Here is a 17,311-nt window from a genome sequence, read left to right as displayed (position 1 = left end):
TCAAAAAGTTAGCCTCGATTTCCCACAATGCACCTCTCTGGAACTGACAGGGCTACCATGGCGGCAGACGGCTGCATCTTCCACAGGACCCTGACCAGGTCCAGACCCGCTCCGAACCAGGTCGGAACCCAGAGTTTTGTTGTTACCGGTACCGTCCAGATGAGCTGAACGGGAGCAAGAGCGGCTGTTAGCGGCTTCCGTCCCGTCTCTATGATCAAATCCTTCTCCACCAGACTCCACTCAGAACCCAGCTGCTTTAAGGCGGTTCCGCTTATCAACAACAGCAGCTATTCTGTGGAGATCAGTTTGGATCGTGTACTTATGAAACGCATCCAGACCATCAGTTCGGCTGTTTATTAGCAGCTGATTAGCTGTAGTTGGTTCGGTTCTGATGGTTCTAAACCGGTGCAGCGCAGGCAGATGATGTGTTTTGTGAATCTGACAGGTCAGGTTCTGAGGTCAGGTTATGATCAGTTCAGAACTGTTAAAATAAAGAACCTTGAGGTTGATCAGTTTATCCCGAATTAACTGTGGTCCATATAATGTAGCTATTTTATTAAAAGATTAGTTACATGACTGATTAACGGGAAATAAGGTCGGTTAGCTTCAATATCAACATTTCCTAAGCAAGTTTAGAATGGGAAATATTATCCCTGAGTGCTGTCCTTTCTGCTTAGTCTATTATTTGTTTCTATCAAAAAATACTAAAATCTGACATACGTTATTTATGCTCTGACAGCTTTATTTTGCTTCCCCTGATTGGTTCTGATTCCTAATTGGACCAGATGAGAGATTCTGACCTGTAATCAAAATGGGATAAAATGGACCAACCACCTGCTGGCGCATCTTATTCATTCAAGTCATAAAATCATTTTTCTAGCATCCAGACTGAAAAATACATTTTAATATGTTTGTGTGGAAAAAGACTGATGCCTGACTGGGACTAGTCACCCAATCGTAGATGGTTCTGTTTGGTACCAAACTAAGGATCAGTCTGAGTTCTCTTCCAAATTTCTTTGTTTTTTTTTTTCCCTTCTGCTTGTCTTGCAGGCGTCTTCGTGCTCTCCAGTTGTCTGCAGGGAGTCCCTGCACGTTGTGGACATTCGCCGTTACAGCAGAGACCCGGCGTCCGCCATCTACTTCCCCCAGGCCGTCCTGAGTGGTGAGATGGACAGAAACAAGGCAGACACAGTGTCCTCTATCCTCTGTGACCTTCATCTGTCCTCCGTCTCCAGGTGAGGACCTGTATGACGTCACGCTGACAGACGGTGACTGCCGCCTCCAGGTGACTCTGGACCCCGGTCTGAACCGCCTGGTGGAGAGGCGGGTCCTGAAGCCGGGGTCGGCGCTCCGTAACGCTGCCTTCATCCCGGCCCTGAGCGCCCAACTCCCAGAATGCCCTGGGGCCTCTGCAGACAGAGACAGGTGAGTGCAGCCAGGTGAGACGCTGTGCAGTGATGTCATGAGAGGAACTGACTGAGGCTCCGCCCCCTACAGTTACAGGCTGGTGAGCGTTCAGGTTGATGAGGAGGAGGAGGAGAAGGAGGAGGAAGAGGGAGTCAGGAGGTCCGATGCGGACTGGGACTCTCTGCCCTGGTTTGGACCATCAGAACCAGCAGGTGAGAACCAGTAGAACCAGTATCCAAACCTTTTGTCATGTGGGTGAAAATCTTCAAGTCAGAAGCAGGTGGTTTATAGTTAAACACGGAGGATGCCGGGCCTCCAGAACCGACTTCGGACCCCCTGCATTAAAGCATCAATAAATATCAGTACATCTGATAAAATGATTAAATGCAGTTACTGTGAGCAGCTTAGTGACTTAAATCAAACCTTTTAAAGTAAGTGGTGTCCTGAAGAAGCTTATTTCAAATGGGAATGATTCCCAAGAACAATTTTTATGTTTATGACGTGATGAATGCTTCGCCATGCAGAAAATGTTGATGTTATTTATGGTAGGGCCAAATATTTAAAATGATTTTGCATGTTTGTTTTATTAAACTAAAGGCGTCTAGTTTTCAAATTCTTATGGAACAAGTTTACTCTCAGTTACCAAAGCAGGATTTGGGTCACTTTCTTTCAAAATGTTTGCAAGTTTAATGAATTAAATAGAAGCTGATTTGGTTGCTGTAATGTCAGTTTTTGAGTAAAACTCTGGATAAATTTGCTTCTATTCATTAGAAAAGTGAGCTCATAAATATTATGTTATACTTAATATTTTCCATTGCAAGAAATGTATAAATTATCAGCAATAATTTAACTCTGATTAAAAATAAAAGGTGTATCATTATTAACTTGCATTTAAGAGGCCACAAAAGGTCAGTCTGTGGGCCACAAATGGCCCCTGGGCCACACTTTGGACACCCCTGCAGTAGAATCATCAGAGTTTTTCCTGCCATCTGATTGGTCGTTCAGGTGCGCTGCTTCCTCTCAGAGCCAGCAGGAGCGTCTTCCTCCCTCTGTGGAATAACGTGGACTACAGCGGCGAGGAGTGGACGGAGGCTCCGCCCACTGACAGCCTGGAGGAGGACGAGGAGGAGGAGGAGGAGGAAGGTAGGGGCCAATCACAGCGCAGGTTCATCAGGGGAGTTACTAGTTAATTCGTCACATGACCTGGGTGTGTGTTGCCAGGACGACAGCCGTCTGTTACCGTGTCCGAGCTGCGGGAACGCTTCCTGTCCGGGCGCCGCGGCGTCACCAGGGGCGCCATCCAGCATCAGCTGATCGTACGCATCATCAACAAGTCCCACCTGATGTACTACGGCAGGACAGACAGGAACTGTGAATGCCCATATAAGGTCAGTGGGAAACGCATAACGTGAAGCTCGGTGGAGGACGTGTGATGCTGTGGGCCGATTTTCATCTGCAGAGCTGGGAATGAATCCGTCCTCACTTCCTGCTCAGAAAGAAACCTTTAGATGGAACCCTGAGCAGCTCCTGCTCCCCTCAGCCCACAGCATCACCCCTCCACCGCCGTGCCTACAGCTGTCTCCATGTGTTCTCCAGGCCGTGCTGCAGGCCTGCGACCGGACAGGAAGTGTGTGTGTGGTGCTGTGGAACAGCGTGTGTGTCAGCTGGTACCGCCGCCTGGAGCTCGGTGACATCATCAGCCTGCGACGCTTCCGGGTCAAACAGCACTACCAGGCCGAGGTCGACGACATCGGTACGAAGAACTCCGGACTTCCTGTGGAGACGGGAACATTTTCAGCGCACTGCAAAGAACTAAAACCAGGTTCTGCAGTCATGACCCGGCCCGTCTCTGTTGCAGAGGTCAGTGTGAACAGCAGGAACCCGGCAGCTCAGCTGTGCATCGTCTCCGAGTCGTCCGTCTCACCGGAGAGCGTCCCACCTGCGCCGTCACACAGCTTCTACAACAGGTCTGCGTCCGTCTGTCCTGTCTGTCCCGGTCCAAACATCCCGCTGACCCGCCTCTCCTGTCGTCCAATACAACCAGCAAGGAGTTGCAGGAGCGTCGTCACGGCTCCCTGTGTGATGTCATCGGCCTGCTGACCTTCGCAGGTCGGTCGGAGCGAGTCCGGAATAAAGGTGAGACAGAAACGCTGATGGAGGTCATACATGTGACCCGCCATGACAGAACCAGGACCAAGTTTCTTTGTGGGCATTTTGAGTTATTTACAGATTCTGAAATCGTTCTCTAATGATGTCAAACACGTAGAAATAATAAATAAATGAAGAAGATTTGGCCTTTTGAACGTTGACAATCTGCAAACTAAACTTCCCCAAATCTTGTCGAGTCAGAAATATTTACTTTTAACAGTTTTCAGCTTTCGTTCCGTTTCTCAATAAGGATGTGAGTCTGTTTTGTGAGTTGTTGTCATGGAGACTAGAGACGACTCCACAAGCAGAAAGTGGACAACAGCGCAAGGCATTCTGGGTAAATGCAACCAAAACAAACATGCTAGTCTGACGCTAGTGGGAGAAATGGCTTCAGGTCTTTTACCAAAAACAAAGGATAAATCCAACAACAGCTAAAAACTTCAACCACTGCATTTGTGTTTAGATTTCATGAAGAAGGAAGTTACGCTCTGTGTCTTCTTCAGAGCTTTTCATGTAATTTCCTTCAGTGTTTCTGTAACAGGTTTCTCAAAGGGGTTTAAATGTTGCAACTTTTGTCCCCAATCAAACTGAGTCCACTGGACTTCAGGTCCAGTAAAATCATCCTACAACTGATTTTTGAACATGAATTCTTTTTTCTTGGTACAGTTAGCAAAAAAACAAAACTTTTATTATTTTTTCGTTTTGTTTTTGTTCCTGGTTTCACTATTGAGCGTCTCATGTTTCTGTTTAATTACTTCCCTTCCTGTTCTCCGTCAGATGGTCGAGGGGCGGGGCTTCTGGAGTACCGCTGGCTCCGATTGGAGGACGGCAGCAGCGAGCAGCCAATCGTGGTGAAGCTGTTCTCCACGTCGCAGCCTGAGACGCAGCTGAAGCTCCACCCACGTAGGTGAGCCTGGCAGCAGTCGCTCCGCAGCGGCAGCAGCAGCCCAGATGTTCCTGCTCTGTCTGCAGTGTCCGTGGTGGTCTGCACCCGCCTCCGGCCCGTCACGACCCAGCAGAACCCCGCCTGGCTCTACCTCACCAACACCACCTACACACAGGTGTACTGCACAGGTAGGCCTCACCCTGCCGTTTCCTCTGCCGCTCCAGCCTGACCTCTGACCTGTGCTCTGATTGGCCGGCAGGGCAGGGTCACCACCGCCGGATGAGCTACCGGCGGCTGCAGCCGGTCCGGAGTTTCCTGCGGTGGCTGAGGGGCCAGGAGGACCAGCAGGTGCTGAGCAGGGCTCTGATTGGAGGGTTCTTCATCTTCCCGCCTCCTCCCGTCTCCTTGGAAACGCTCATGAGGGAGAGGAGAGGTGAGCCCCCGGTGCAAAAGTCCTCACGGAGTTACTTAAGTAACTTTTTAGACAATAAAGTACTTTTAGGAGTATTTTCAGTCTGCTGTACTTTTTACTTTAACGTTTCTGGATGGTAAAACGTTTTAAAATCAACGTTTCATTTTTTTCTTCTTTTCCTGTTTTTCTGGGGAATAATTTACTTTTCTTGGAAAACCGTTTCTTACTCTGAATAATTGTTAATTAATGAGTTATAACAACATTTAATGTCCTGTTTGACATCATGATTTATAAAAATGTTATTTATATGAATTATTTTCATTTGGATCTTTAAAATACCAAAAGTCCCAAATAACTTCATATTTTGATCTGTCTGATGTCATTTTTAAATATTGTCTTTGATGTTTTGATCATTTTTTAGTCTCACTTTAGTTAAAATAAGTTGAAATAGTTTTTTTTTTCTATTCAGCTCTGCTGGTCGGTTCTGGTTCTGGTTCTGTTTTCCAGGTGAGATCGGGTTCCTGCAGGGGGCGGAGCTTCAGAGGGAGCTGGAGCGGCTCTGTTACCGGGAGCGACGCACCTTCTGCCTCCAGGCGACCGTTTCCATGGTTACCTACAGCTGCACAGGGGAGGTGAGGCCGAGCGCAGACGGTTCTGGCCCGATGGGACCCGGAGCTGACCCGGTTCTGTCGTCCCCCAGGAGGAGCGCTGTTTGTTCTGGACGGACAGGCCGTGGTCCTCGCCGTGTCCGCCGTCCTTCAGGGCGCCGTCGTCCTCGCCGTTCTGCCCGACGTCTCCGTCCTCGTCCCTCAGCGCCTCCACGCCGCGTCACGCAGGCGCGCCACGGTGAGGCGGCGGGCCGGACGCCTGGGGACGTCTCACCGTGAGGACGGGTCTCAGGTCTCTGGGTTTGTCCCCGCAGGAGGTCCGGCAGGCGGAGGAAGCTGCTGATGCCGGAGACGCCCAGCAAGAGGTCAGAGGTCACAGAGGACGCCTGTCTGTCTCAATGTCTGTCTGACGGACGTGTTCTGTCTCCACAGGCGTCCTCTGCTCGCTGTCCAGACAGAACCCAACAGGACAGGTGAGGCGGGCCGGTTCTGGTTCTGTTCGCTCCGTACGGTCAGCAGGCCCAAACGGGTCAGAACCGCTGGAAACATGGTGGACGAAAGAGTCTTCAGGAAATAATGAGGATATACAGGAGATGAAACCGGGTCAGAACCAGTTAACGGGTCAGAACCGGTTAACGGGTCAAAACCAGTTAACGGGTCAGAACCGGTTAACGGGTCAGAACCGGTTAACGGCTCAAAACCAGTTAATGGGTCAGAACCGGTTAACGGGTCAGAAATGATCCGGATCTTGCTGGGGTTCCAGAACCACAGATATTTCCTGTAGTTTGGGTCGGTCAGGGTGTAGGAGTTTTGTTTAAGCCAGCTGACCAGCAGTGCTCAGCCACAGCGGTTCCAGGGTTGTGTGGGGATGAAATGGGTTTTGGTCCAGAACCGGATCAGAACCGTGTGGACCCGTCTCTCTGCAGAGATCCTGTTTGAAGCCTCCATGGAGTTCGTGGTCCCCGCTGGCGAAGAAGATGAGGATGATGATGACGACGATGATGATGACTCTTCATCCTACGCCACCGCCGCCCTCCCCCCGACATTCTCACCCGTCGCCACGGAAACCTTACCGCTGCGCTTCGACTACAATCACAGGGAGGAGCAGGCTGCTGCCGTGGCGATGGGGGGCGGGGCCAGCGCGGAGAGCTTTGGCTCCGCCCCCAGAGACTACTACACCGTGAGGCTGAGAGGTACCGACCCGCAGAGAGACGCCGGGCCGGACCGGACCGGGCCGGTTCTGACTGTCTCTGGTTGTCCCTCCAGCTCTGTCCGACGGCCTGACGATCGACGCCGTCTTCCTGCCTCACCTGTCCTCCTCCTCGCATCGCCACGCCAACACCTGGACCTCCATCCTGTCCCAGGGAGCCTTCTCCTCTCACACACCGCCGCCGTCTCCAGGTGAGTCCAGACGGCCCGTTCACAGCGGAGGAACAGAACCAGGAAGCTCAGCTCAGAGTAGAAATACTTCAACATGTTTCTACTCAAGTAAAAGTAAAAAGTTTTTGGTAAAAAGTCGACTGAAGTCCTGAGTAACTGATCAGATTATCAATCATTTAATATTTAAAGATTACGTCATCAGACAGACCAAAATATTGAAACAAACATCGTTGTTACATCGTAATCAGTTATGTGGAAATTTTTGCAATTTAAAGATCAAAATAGCACAAAATAATAAAATCAAAGTAAAAACTTTACCAATCAGTTTCTTTCAGTGAAATCGTAACAGAAGCTGCAGCTCTGTGTCTGTGGGGAGTTTTTGGTAAAAACATGTTTGTTTTGCATTCAGTGGTAGAAAATCTCAAACTTCACAGTAAAACTTAAAGGTACAGTGCAGTAAAAATACTAAAAGTTATTTATTTTTTTAAAAAGTTACTCAAGTAAATGTAACTAGTTACTGCCCACCTGGCCTCTCCGGGACGATCAAGCTAACCTCTCTCTCTCTCAGCTGACCTGATCGCCATGGCGCCCCAGCTGGCCAATCAGAGGCTGGTCTGCGTCCTGGAGGCGTGTCACCTGGGCGGAGCCAGAACCGAGCTGGTTCTGAGTCGAGGTTTCCACCTGAAGGACTGACACCGGAAGGTTCCTCACTGCGACCCAGAAGAACCAACAAGAACTTTTCAATAAACATCGTAATCAAACTCTGACTCTTCAGACTGTAAACGTCTAGTGGTTGCCATGGAGACCTGAGCTGGGGAGGTTTTATCCTCTGGACCAACCCGGTGGACAAGTGGGGCTCTGTGTCCCATCATAACTGTTCCCCAGGGAAACGGAACGATACAATAAGAGGTTCCAGAAAGTATTATTTATTTATTCAGTTTAATTATGTAGCAACATTTTATAACATGTCACCTTAATGGACTTCAGTAAAAAGTCATTTTTATTCATTTTAATGCTAGTCACCAATCAAAGGATTTTCATTTTATTCACAATAAAACCAGAAGAACTGATTCAGTTCATCTGTGTTTGAATGGGAGCAAATGTTTTTATTGTAAAGTGACTTTGATTGTCTTAATAAAGTGTCAAATTAGTTTTACATAAGATTTCATTACTTTCTATGTTAAAGAAAAATAAAAAGTTAACAGGGGAGGGAGAACATTTAGTTTTTAGCATCATTATTTCAGCTGATTCTCCCCAAAGAATCACAGCCAAACTGAACTTCTATAGATCTATAGATCTATAGATCTATGGAGAGAACAAACTGAGAAACCATGAAGATAAGAGCTGAATTAACAGAGAGTAGCAGGAGAAAGTAGCAGAGTGAGGAAAATTGGTCAGTTTTTCCTTCAACATATTTACACAAACAGTTCAAGCTGGGATCACTGAGACCACCAGAACCAACGGGACCACTGGGACCACTGGGCATTTTCCCAGTGGGGTCACTGTCCCAACATTTCCTCTGTTCACATTACAGCCTCACCAGCCTACAAATGCTGGTTCTGGACTGGCCCAGTCTCTGTTAAACACCTTTATTCTTGGTCCTGTCTGTCTGATGCATTATGTAAAACTTTATTGTTTGTTACTATGCAATAGCCAGCCCCGCCCTCTTAGTCCGGCGTGAGGAGCTCCGTCGTCCTCCTTGTGAGGCGCTTTCCTTGGTTCCAGGGCGTGGTCCTCTGCTGGTCTTCTTGCTGCACTTGTGTCGAGTCTCAGCGCCGGGGACGAAGAACATTGTATCACCTCGGTCTCATGGTTTTATACTTTTCTCCTACTTAGTGGGCATGTACCACAGAGAGAGAGAGCAAGAGCATTGTGTGCATTTGCTCGATTACGCAACCAGGCCCCAACCATCAACTCAGACCTCTACCCTGGTGACTGTTGAAGATTGCGAAATAATGCACCTGTGACACTTGTGCCTTGGTCACATCAACCCGATTGCGAACTAATGTACCTGTGACACTAATGCACTTGTGACACTTGTGACCTGGGTCACATCAACCCGGTCACGTAGGACACGACCCCTTTTTCCGAGAAGTCAGATTCCGAGTGACACCCGCACCTTGCCATTCACCCACACCCTAACCTTTTCTCACATAGAACATCAATTTGTTGCATTTCAGCAACCATAGATTATTTGATTTTGGTTCATTTGCATTGACTAGCACTGTTGCTGTGCTTATTTCATTGGCTGACTGCTTGGACAGATGATCTCATCTCCATCACTGTCTTAGAGACATTATGTCCTGATGTCTGTGCTAATGTCTCAGGTTGCTTAACAAATAAGTCGTTGATCATCTCTGCTCTCCTGTTAGTTCCCCTTTTCCCTTTAACCTTTCACCTTCCATCCACCTCCAACACATCAGTGATGTTTAATTGCAGTTACACATTTTACACCATTTCAAGTTCAGAGTAAAAATCACATTTATAACTTCTTTAGCTTCTCTAATTTATCATTCATTTATAATGTTATGATAACCATAATTTATCAGTTACTCTTATTATAATCTTAATGTGGGTTATTACAAATGTTTTCTGTAAAGAAACCAAGAATAATCCATGATTCTTATTATTTAATATCAAAGTTACAGTTACTTGTTTTACTTGTAAGAGTTCCCACTAATGTAAGTGTAAGTGTAAGTATTATTACAAGCAAACCAATATTAATATAAGTATTTTACTTTGAATCTTATCCAATTACTCACAATGTTTAGATTTCTTTCTTTAAAACTTTCATGTTTTGAGATAAGTAATAGTCTGAACTATTTTTATAAATCTGCAGGCTGGAAACTTAATACCTCTTTTTCCAGGAAACTGCTCTTCCTGTTTCATGACTCTCTCTGTCTGACTAGGATTTCTTATGATTAAATAGAAAAAAGTAGAATTAAAGCAAAGTTTGCAGGAGACAGAAACAACACACAACCAAATTGATTTTATTGACATTTAAGTCTAATGTTGGATCTAGATTTTACTTGAGTAATTAATTTTAAAGAAAACTTTATTTATTGTTACTGTTAAACTAAAATCTCCAGCATGGGGAAGTGGGATGATCTCGGATTTTCTTGACATTATTTACTGTAACTTCTTACCCGTTTTCAGGAAGTGACTGTTTTTATCCGTTCAGAGACAGAACTGCTTACAGAGCACCACTGTACAAACCACAAAACAAAATTCACAGTAAATGAGTTTTGTAACTGACCATGAACACAGTAGATGTTTGTATGACGAAGGGCTCAAAGATCAAATTAGTCAAATCCTCAAAACCTGGAAGTCAAGAGTGACTTGATCTAATGAAGGAGGATGAAGACAAAAACACTTCCTGGAATATGAAAAAAAATTTTGTTTTTTTGTGAGACTTCTGCCTTTTACTTTAGTTGTTTCAATGAATATAATGTCAGATTTATGTAGCTTTTAGTGGAACTTAAAGCTACAGAAGACGTTTCAGTGGGCCTGACAATAAGGAAACTGAACCTAAATGGTTTTAAGTTGAGGAACAAACTTTATCAAAAAAACTTTGTATTCAGCGAAAATAAGACAAAGTGTTGCATAAAGAGGAAGAGGAAGAGGAAGAGGATGTTTTCAGTGAGTGTCAAACTGCTGCTGGTCTCATTGGATCCAGCTGCAGGATGGAGGGAACATCTGTCCACAGGCTGCTGGGTGAGTCCATCTGCTGGATGTTGGTGTGGAAATGTTGAGAGACCATCACTGCTGCTTCCCACAGCAGAGCTGCTGATTAAAGCTCCAACTAACCTGAGACTCATTTCTCTGCAGCTCTGATCTTTCTGCTGAGCCGCTCAACAAACCAAGGTTACAACCTGATTCTGTTCACTCTAGATCTACATTGGATCCTGTGGAACTAATGAAAGGATGAATGTTTTATTATTTCAGTTCATCTGACTGTGAATCCCAGCAGATCTCAGTTCTTTCAGGATGAATCAGTGACTCTGATCTGTGAGGATGAAAACAGACCTGATGGATGGACTGTGAGGAGAAACACAAGCAGAGAGACCAGGAAGCAATGTGGAGATGAATTTGGGCTGTTTGCTGGTTTTACCTGCAGCATCAACTCCTTGTATCCATCAGATACTGGTGTGTACTGGTGTGAGTCCAGGTCTGGATCCTCCAGCAGCAGCAGCATCCAGCTCTCTGTCTCTGGTAAGATCAGACTGTGGAGTTAGTGTTGCTGAAGCTGTGTGGAAATGGATGAAATGCTGTAGTTTGTCTCTGTGTTGAGGTGGATCAGTGATCCTGCAGAGTCCTGTCCTCCCTGTGATGGAGGGAGATGACGTCACTCTGAGCTGCAGAGCAAGGAATCCAACCCACAACCTCCCAGCTGCTTTCTATAAAGATGGCTCCTTCATTGGTGATGGATCATCAGGTCACATGACCCTCCTCCATGTTTCCAGCTCTGATGAAGGCCTCTATAAATGTAACATCAGAGGTCATGGAGAGTCTCCATCCAGCAGGATCTCTGTCAAAGGTCAGAGGTCATCCTCTATCAGTGATTCTCATTGATAATCCACTCTGGTGATATTTAAACCATCTGTCTTTATTCTAGAGAAACCTCCAACCACTGCTCCACCCTCCTCTTCCTCCTCCTCTTCCTCAGGTCAGCAGCTTCTCTTCAGTTTAGCATGAATTCAATAATCACTGTGATCATTTTTCTGCTGATCAGTTTTATTGCAGCTGTTATTATTGATCAGAAGTTATAACTTTGTTTTCTTCGGTCAAAAAGAAGTTTTTCTCCTTTAGTGCTTCATGAAAAGGAAACTTTGACTGGATCGTCTGCAGAATCTGCTTCTTGTTCACTGAAGTACATGAAGAAATTTGTCAGTCATTCATGTCAGGCTCTGATGTTCACTCTGAAATCCTCAGTCCTTTTATTCTAGCAGCTTGTTTTCAGATGCAGCTTGGACATGTTGCTGTTTTGTATTATTTGTTTTCATGGTTGTTTAATATTCTGGGAGGTTTTTGCACCATAACCATCAGTTTCAGTGTCGCTGTGGAGAAAGAAGCAACAGGATAAAGATGAAAGTCAGATTCTGTGCACAACTGAACCTGTTTTCCTGTACAGAAACTTTTGACTCCAATCAAATCTGAACTTGGGTTTATGAATCTATTTACTCAAACAGACCAACTGAACCACATCTCCCAGGGTTCACTGCGCTGGAGGCCATGATTTGCTGCTGGGTCACTTCAAATTAAAAAACCTTTGGGTTTTTACTTTCTTTACTTTATTTTCCTGCTTCCAAGCGGAACCAGAACCAGAACCAGAGGACTGTTCAACACCGAGGCTCCCAGCAAAGATCTGTAAAGATCTGAAGTGATGGAAATGAAGATGAACACTGAGGATCTGGAAACGAAACCATCACAGCATCCTGTGGGAGTGACATCATCCCTACAAACAAGATGGAGTCTGAATTCATCAGCATGGAGCAAATTACTCACTGGAAATATCTTTAGACCCAATCAGTTCTGTTTATTTTATAGCACATATCAGCAATACGGCCGTTCAGAGAGCTTTACATCACCAAAACATATTGATGCTGTAAATAACAACAAGTCCTCTGTCCAAACACAATGTTAACTATAAGGAAGAAGCAGAACCTGGAGGCCAGCAGGTTCTGCTTGCTGGTGTGGATCAGCAGTAGAACACGGATCCAAAACACACAGAGAAACAGCTGGAATCAGAACCGCTGCTTCAACACCAACAGGTCTAAAAACACACGGCTCAGCAGAAATGTCTTCACCTCACTGATGCTTCTTTCTTCCAGTGACAGGATGAACCAGCATGTTGCTAAGTTCTGTTCAGTAGAACCTCCTGGTTCTGGCTCATCAGAACCAGAGCTCAGAGGAAGATGGTCCCTCTTAGCTGCTTGGGGAGATTATTTTTGCTGGCTCAAGGTGACGGTGGCATGTTGTGAACAGTAGCTACCAGAAGCAAACTAATTGCTAATGAAGAAATCTCCAAAACACTGAGGACATGATGAGGTTCAGACCAGGAAGGAGGAGGAAACGATTCTCACTGAGGTTCTGTTGCCAAGATCAGAAATGACCTGAGACTCATTTCTCTGCAGGTGGAAACTTTCTGCTGAGCAGCTCAACAAACCAACCTGATTCTGTTCACTCTAGATCTACATTTGATCCTGTGGAACTAATGAAAGGATGAATGTTTTATTATTTCAGTTCATCTGACTGTGAGTCCCAGCAGATCTCAGTTCTTTCAATATGAATCAGTGACTCTGATCTGTGAGGATGAAAACAGATCTGATGGATGGACTGTGAGGAGAAACACGATCGGAGGAACCAGGAAGCAATGTGGAGATGGATTTGGGCATTTTGCTGGTTCTTCCTGCAGCATCAACTCCTTATTCGAACATGATACTGGTGTGTACTGGTGTGAGTCCAGGTCTGGATCCTCCAGCAGCAGCAGCATCCAGCTCTCTGTCTCTGGTAAGATCAGACTGTGGAGTTAGTGTTGCTGAAGCTGTGTGGAAATGGATGAAATGCTGTAGTTTGTCTCTGTGTTGAGGTGGATCAGTGATCCTGCAGAGTCCTGTCCTCCCTGTGATGGAGGGAGATGACGTCACTCTGAGCTGCAGAGCAAGGAATCCAACCCACAACCTCCCAGCTGCTTTCTATAAAGATGGCTCCTTCATTGGTGATGGATCATCAGGTCACATGACCCTCCTCCATGTTTCCAGCTCTGATGAAGGCCTCTATAAATGTAACATCAGAGGTCATGGAGAGTCTCCATCCAGCAGGATCTCTGTCAAAGGTCAGAGGTCAGCAGCTTCTCTTTAGTTTTGCAACTTGTAGATCACTACCACTCTGTGTTTGGATATTTAGTTTTCTTCCAATGATCTGAGTTTTCTACAGTTGTAAGGGGAACTGTTTTTCTAGCATCTAAATTTCAGCTTCATATTCCTCTGGCTGATGATGTTTAAATTTAATTCTCCTTATTTTCTGAAATCATATTAAAATAAGAATAAATGCTTTATTTTCTGCTAACTGAACTGATCAAACACTGTTTAATGTTTTATTTGTGTTCCAGTAATCAGTGTGAATAATAACTAATGAATCCATCAGTCAGACATAAACATTCCTTCAGTTTCATCTCTAAATGTTGATCAGGTTTTATTCTCTCTGCAGAAAAACCAACAACCACAGTGCCGCCCACTCCTGAAGCCCCGCCCACTCCTGAAGCCCCGCCCACTTACTCACCTTCCCCTCTCCTCCTCATCACTCTGCTCTGCCACCTGGTGGTGATGTTCCTGTTCTTCATCTGCTCTTTCCTCTTGGGGTTTTCATTTGGACTCAGAGCAAAAGGTAAAACTCTGAATCATTTACTGACCTGAAGATCCAACCAATCACTGACTGACAGATGTTCTTCACTGATTCTGGTTTTGATATTATATTTTTTAGAATTTGCTTCATAAATGTCTCTTATTATCCAGTTTCCTGAATTTGTTGTTTTAGTGGTAATAAATGTGTTTCCTCTTTAACTTTCTCTAAATACAGTAAGTGACCCGTCACCTTGTGTGAAGATGACTCCGCCCCCCCAGGCTGAGCTGGTACCAGGTGATGATGATGATGATGATGATGATGATGATGATGATGATGATGATGATGATGATGACGTCACCACAGAGCATCACTTCTGATCCAAACAGTCTCATTCTGCTCTGTTCCTGCTGTTTTCTTCCTCTTTGTTTTCAGGGAAAATCGTTTAATTGAGTAAATGAAACTTTATGAATAAATGAAACTTTATGAATAAATGAAACTTTATGAATAAATGAAACCGATGATATTCTTTAAATTCCAACAATCCAAGCTGACACCATGAATCATAGCACACTGCATTTTTATCAAAGGTACTTTGTTTTAAAATCAGCATTAGATAACCTGTTAAAAATATATTTTTATATTTTAATTGACAGAAAATGAGACAGATATTCTGTTAGAGTCCAGCTCCTGTTTCTCATCTCCATCTCTCTGTTGTCTTACTGCCATTTGCAGAAATAAAACACTCCCACTCATAAACAACCAATCAGAGCCAGGAGGACGGTCTTGGTGCTGTCAGTCATTCTTGTGTATGTGCTGCTCACACCCTCCTCTTGCTCCCCCACAGCAGAACCTGCGACCAATGAGCAGGTTGTTAGTACGACCTCTGATGATAAAGAGTTTGTTTTACATCAGGTTGTTTCTCTGTTATTGATCCAGCTGTTATTCATCAATAATCATGAACGTGTACACTCACCGGCCACTTTATTAGGTACACCTTGCTGGTACCGGATTGGACTCATTTTGCCTTCAGAACTGCTTTAGCCCTTCATGGCAGAGATTCAAGGAGGGACTGGAAACATTCCTCAGAGAGTCTGGTCCATATTGACCTGATAGCAACATGCAGCTGCTGCATCCATGATGTGAGTCTGCTGTTCCACCACATCCCAAAGGTTTCTGTTGGTTCTGGTGACTGTGGAGGCCAGTCGAGTTCAGTGACCTCATTGTCCAAGAAACCAGTGTGAGATGGTTGGTGCTTCATGACATGGAGTGTTATCCTGATGGAAGGAGCCATCAGAAGATGGTTCACTGTGGTCACACAGGGATGGACATTCAGCAGCGACACTCAGGTAGGCTGTGGCTTTGACACGATGCTCAGTTGGTGCTAATGGGTCCAAAGTACCAGGAAAGTATCCCCCCACCATAACATCAAAGTACCAGGAAAGTATCCCCCCACCATAACATCACCACCACAGTCTGAACTGTTGGTACCAGACAGGATGGATTCATGTTTCTTCTTGTTGACGTCAAACTCTGGTCTTTCCATCTGAATGTTGCAGCAGAAATCCAGACTCATCAGACCAGGAAACATCTTTCCAATCTTCTGTTGTCCAGTTTCGGTGAGTCTGTGTGAATTGTAGCCTCAGTTTCCTGTTCTTAGCTGACAGGAGGGTCACCTGCTGTGGTCATCTGCTGCTGTAGCTCAGCCGCCTCACGGTTTGACATGTGGTGGGATCAGAGATGCTCTTCTGCAGACCTCGGTTGTATCAAGTTATTGTTGTCGTTCTATCAGCTCCATCCAGTCTGGTCATTCTCCTTTGACCTTTGACCTCAACAAGGCGTTTGGGCCCACAGAACTGAGGCTCACTGGATATTTTCTCTTCTTCTGATTCTCTGTAAACTCCAGAGACGTCCTGTGTGAAAATCCCAGTAGATCATCAGTTTGTGAAAAACTCAGACCAGCCCGTCTGGAACCAGCAACCATGTTGGTCTAATTATTAATTAAACATTAATAATTAAACATTATTAATTAGATTAAGTCAAAATCCAGTTTCTAGATATTTGCATGTAGTTGAGTAACAACTTGAACACAAGAAGCTTCAAGGACGAGTTTTACTGAACTTTCACTTTTACTTTATGAAGCTTCTTTAGTCACATTTTGTTTTCTTTACCACTGTGAGAAACTTCACTGAACGAGGAACAAACATGTTTTAACCAACAATTCTCCAAAGTGAGACCTCCTGTTTACACACCAGCTTTGTTGTTTTCATGTTATTTTCTGTCTGACCAATTAAAGACACAACAAACAAATATTTCACTCTTCTAACAAACATTCATCAGAATTAGTTTCATATTTTGGATGTTCAAATGATCCGTATAATAAAAGTGATTTTGGTTTTTTGCCTCAATCTGTTGGTGATTTTAGTTTGAATGATTTATTTCAGTGTTTTAAATATCAGAAATTGTGTTATTGTCTGTCTGGTTACATAATTTGAAAATATTAAACAGCTGTCCAAATACTACGGCAAGTTAGATTAACATTTAATCTAAAGCCACGCCTCTCTGTTATTCCCAGTTATGATCAAAATTACATAAATTCAACTAATCAAAATTATTTTCTTACTATTCAAAATTTAAACAAAAATATTTACAAAACTATTATTAATTAATATTATTCATAAAAGTCTCAGGTCGAGTTTTAATATTTGATATTTGATAACTATTCCAGATGTTCATAAATCAAATTGTTCCAGGATGTAATTAAAGAACATCTAGAGCAACTTTCTTTCTTCCCAAAATGAACATTTCAGGAATTTTAAATGAAACTTTTCCTCTGATCCAAACCTGAATGTTCAGATGAAGAATAATAAAGAATAATAAAGAATAATGAAGAATAATAAAGAATAATGAAGAATAATGAAGAATAATTTAGAATAATTTAGAATAATTTAGAATAATAAAGAATAATAAAGAATAATAAGAATAATAAAGAATAATGAAGAATAATAAAGAATAATAAAGAATAATGAAGAATAATAAAGAATAATAAAGAATAATAAAGAATAATTTAGAATAATAAAGAATAATTTAGAATAATGAAGAATAATAAAACCTGCAGCATTAAAATGT

The 17,311-nt window shown here is 44.1% G+C and overlaps 2 protein-coding genes across 2 annotated transcripts in view; both read left to right on the top strand.

Annotated features, from left to right (window-relative positions):
* The first annotated feature begins 17 nt into the window (after positions 1-17).
* si:ch73-71d17.2 (RPA-related protein RADX) lies at positions 18-7,997 on the top strand. Its single transcript, XM_044098420.1, has 19 exons — positions 18-120; positions 1,051-1,162; positions 1,236-1,425; positions 1,498-1,619; positions 2,413-2,550; positions 2,629-2,795; positions 3,004-3,160; positions 3,266-3,374; positions 3,452-3,543; positions 4,333-4,458; positions 4,528-4,629; positions 4,701-4,874; positions 5,361-5,485; positions 5,554-5,699; positions 5,776-5,826; positions 5,894-5,934; positions 6,388-6,654; positions 6,728-6,862; positions 7,410-7,997. Exons 1-19 carry the CDS (start codon positions 28-30, stop codon positions 7,532-7,534), a joined length of 2,472 nt encoding a protein of 823 aa, XP_043954355.1. The 5' UTR covers positions 18-27; the 3' UTR covers positions 7,535-7,997.
* A 2,510-nt stretch (positions 7,998-10,507) lies between these two features.
* Positions 10,508-17,311, top strand: part of LOC122820809 (uncharacterized protein DDB_G0271670-like) — a 16,536-nt gene continuing 9,732 nt past the window's right edge. The window contains exons 1-5 of the mRNA XM_044098428.1: positions 10,508-10,555; positions 10,670-10,705; positions 10,787-11,053; positions 11,133-11,378; positions 11,457-11,507. Coding sequence (XP_043954363.1) covers positions 10,525-10,555; positions 10,670-10,705; positions 10,787-11,053; positions 11,133-11,378; positions 11,457-11,507 — 631 coding nt within the window. The 5' untranslated portion in view covers positions 10,508-10,524. The remainder of the gene's footprint in view (positions 10,556-10,669; positions 10,706-10,786; positions 11,054-11,132; positions 11,379-11,456; positions 11,508-17,311) is intronic.

Source organism: Gambusia affinis, linkage group LG18 (genome assembly GCF_019740435.1).
Source record: "Gambusia affinis linkage group LG18, SWU_Gaff_1.0, whole genome shotgun sequence".
Taxonomy (NCBI): Eukaryota; Metazoa; Chordata; class Actinopteri; order Cyprinodontiformes; family Poeciliidae; genus Gambusia; species Gambusia affinis.
Note: the sequence above shows the minus strand (reverse complement) of the source record. Positions and strands in the feature narration are given on the sequence as shown.